At 53.4% G+C, this 2,498-nt stretch overlaps 1 protein-coding gene across 1 annotated transcript in view; it reads right to left on the minus strand.

The window, feature by feature from the left end:
• MB21D1 (Mab-21 domain containing 1) overlaps positions 1-768 on the minus strand; it is a 33,798-nt gene extending 33,030 nt beyond the window's left edge. The window contains exon 1 of the mRNA XM_012646036.1: positions 50-768. Coding sequence (XP_012501490.1) covers positions 50-715 — 666 coding nt within the window. The 5' untranslated portion in view covers positions 716-768. The remainder of the gene's footprint in view (positions 1-49) is intronic.
• Between the last annotated feature and the right edge of the window lie 1,730 nt (positions 769-2,498).

The following is a 2,498-nucleotide window of genomic DNA, read 5'->3' on the forward strand; positions in this document are numbered from 1 at the left end:
AGGGAGAGGGCTGGGGCAGGACGCGGAAAGCAGGCGCGGTGCAGCTCACCTTCACATGCTCGTAGTAGCTCCCGGTGCGCAGCAGCGCGACGCCTTTGAACTCGGACTCGAAGTTCTGCAGTCTGCGCAGTAGGTGGTCCACGACCCTGTTCACTACCTCGGCCGCCGCCGAGGTGTCCGGGCGGCTCAACCTCAACTTCTCCAGCACCGCCCGGAGCTTCCAGCCCCCAGGCGCCGCCTCCCTGCGGTCGAGACTCGCAGCCGGAAGGAGCGAGTCGGAGCTGGGCACCTTCGTGGACCTGGGCGGGGGTCTCTGCTCCCCAAAGCAACGCGCACCCCCCTGGCGGCGAGATCCAGCCCTGGGCAGGGACGGCGCTGGGACCGCGGGAGGCTCCAGCCCCTCCGCCGGAACTGCCTGCTCCTGCGCCGCGGCAGCGCTGGCCGGGTCCTCCGCGCGCAGAGCCGCCTTCTTGGCGCGGGACCCCGGCGCGCGGGCCTGCGTCACCTTCTTGGAGTCCGGGGCGCTCTTCTTCTGCTGGGATCCTGACTTCCTGGCGGAGCCGCATCTCCCCGCGTCGGGCTGGGTGGCCTTGGGGTCACCTAGAGACTCACTGGGTTCCGTCGGGGCACCCCTCGAACTCCGCGCCGAAACCTTGGGGACCGAGGTTCCGGCCTTCGAAGCTGTCCGCGTCGACTTTCCGCACCGAGGGTCCATGGCTAGCGCTCTTCGCTCCCCGAAAGAAGACTAAACTTTGGGGAAAGGCCGCGAGAGGAAGAACCAGCACAGGCGGTTGGAAATGAAACTTAAAAATCTGGCGGGAACTTAGCGTCTCCGGCGCTGGAGCTGGCACCTAAGAGGAAGCCCAGGCTGGGAAGTCACTGGGTGCCACGCCCCCGCCGGGTAGAGGCTGGCCACGGCCACCCCCGGCGCTCTCAGAGTCGCTGATTTTCTCGCCCTCCGGTGCGAGCTGTCTGGGGGAACCGTAGATACGGGAAACACTCTGGAGAACTTTGATCGCCAAACGCAATTGATGCTGTGCCACCTAAGATTATGTTGAAAAACTATATATCTCCTTGCACATTTGATGTTGCCAGAGAATCCTTCTCAATATAAGTTTAAAGAAGGGTTTTTTAATTATTAATAAGAAATAGAGGCCAGAGGCGGTGGCTCACATCTCTAATCCCAGCACTTTGGGAGACTGAGGCGGGAGTATCGCTTGAGGCCAGGAGTTCCAGACCAGCATGTGCAGCGTAGCAAGACCACGTTGAAATCGCGCTTTACAAATCAATAAAGGGGTGCAAGGTGAGTACTGTGGTACAGGCCTAAAACTCTGTGAAGGCACAGGCCTAGCTAAAAATATTAATAGTAATCAGCCACTGTCCCCATGTTCGCTTCTCTATAATTGCTGCTATGGAGTCACATAGCTGGTGATCATAAAGATTCTTAACTTTCCTCGTAGATAACATCACCCTTGTGAAACCTAAGGCTAGTTTTTGGGATGTCTTCCAGGCCCTGCATTTCCGTGGACCAGTGGCCCATACCAAGGAACGGACTCAACTGGTATTGGCCCCCACCCAAGAACCAACTCAGCAAAGAGGACAATTTCTACACCCCTATGGATCCACCCAAGCCCACCCAATTAGCAGACCCAATTGCCTAGCCTTTTGCCCACCAAACTGTCTTTAAAAACGCTTTCTCCCAAATTTTCGGGGAGATAGATTTAAGAAATTCCTACCATCTCCTCCCATGGCGCCTGCAATATCAAATGCTTTCTCTGCTGTAAACCCTGCTGTCTCAGAGTATTGGCTTGCCCTTGAGCAGTGAGCAATGAACCTGGTTGGGTGGTAACACCATCTCTACAGAAAAGAAAGAAAGAGAAAGAAAGAAAAACAGAAAGAAAAGAAATAGAAAATATTCAAGTTTTACAAGATGGAACATAATGAGGATTGACTGAAATTGGAATGAGTATTTCATTTTATTTGACTTTTTAAAAAAGCACACAAAATCTTGAAGAAGTGTAAAGTATCCATGATACTTTATCAATTGGTTCTTTAAAGCCCATCAAGGCCTCTTTTTGCACCCTTCCTTTTGCTCTCCCTTTGCTGTGACAGTGGGTCCAGTTGTCATCTGTGGCGTATGTATCATTCTCTGTAAACCTGTATCTGGCTCTTGCCCTATAATCCTAGCTTTCTCTACTCAATAAACCTCATTCTCGTGCTTGCCTTACTTTGGCGTGTCTGGTCATTCTTCTGCGATGAGCGCACTAAGAACCGACATTTCAGACTAAAACCTGACATATTTGGTGCCGTGACTCAGATGTTTCTCTCTGAGCAAGCCTTGCTCTGCGCCTTCCTGCCCTTTGGTCTCACTTGTCCACCCCCGCCATTTCGTGACTCGGATTTTTCTGCCTAGGCAAGCCTTTCTTCCATAATGCTCTTGCTTTGGGTTTTCCTACCCTTGCTTTTGCTTTTCCACCCTTGCCATTTCCGTGACTTGG

This window comes from Propithecus coquereli, unplaced genomic scaffold, assembly GCF_000956105.1.
Source record: "Propithecus coquereli isolate 6110/MARCELLA unplaced genomic scaffold, Pcoq_1.0 Scaffold24, whole genome shotgun sequence".
Classification (NCBI taxonomy): Eukaryota; Metazoa; Chordata; class Mammalia; order Primates; family Indriidae; genus Propithecus; species Propithecus coquereli.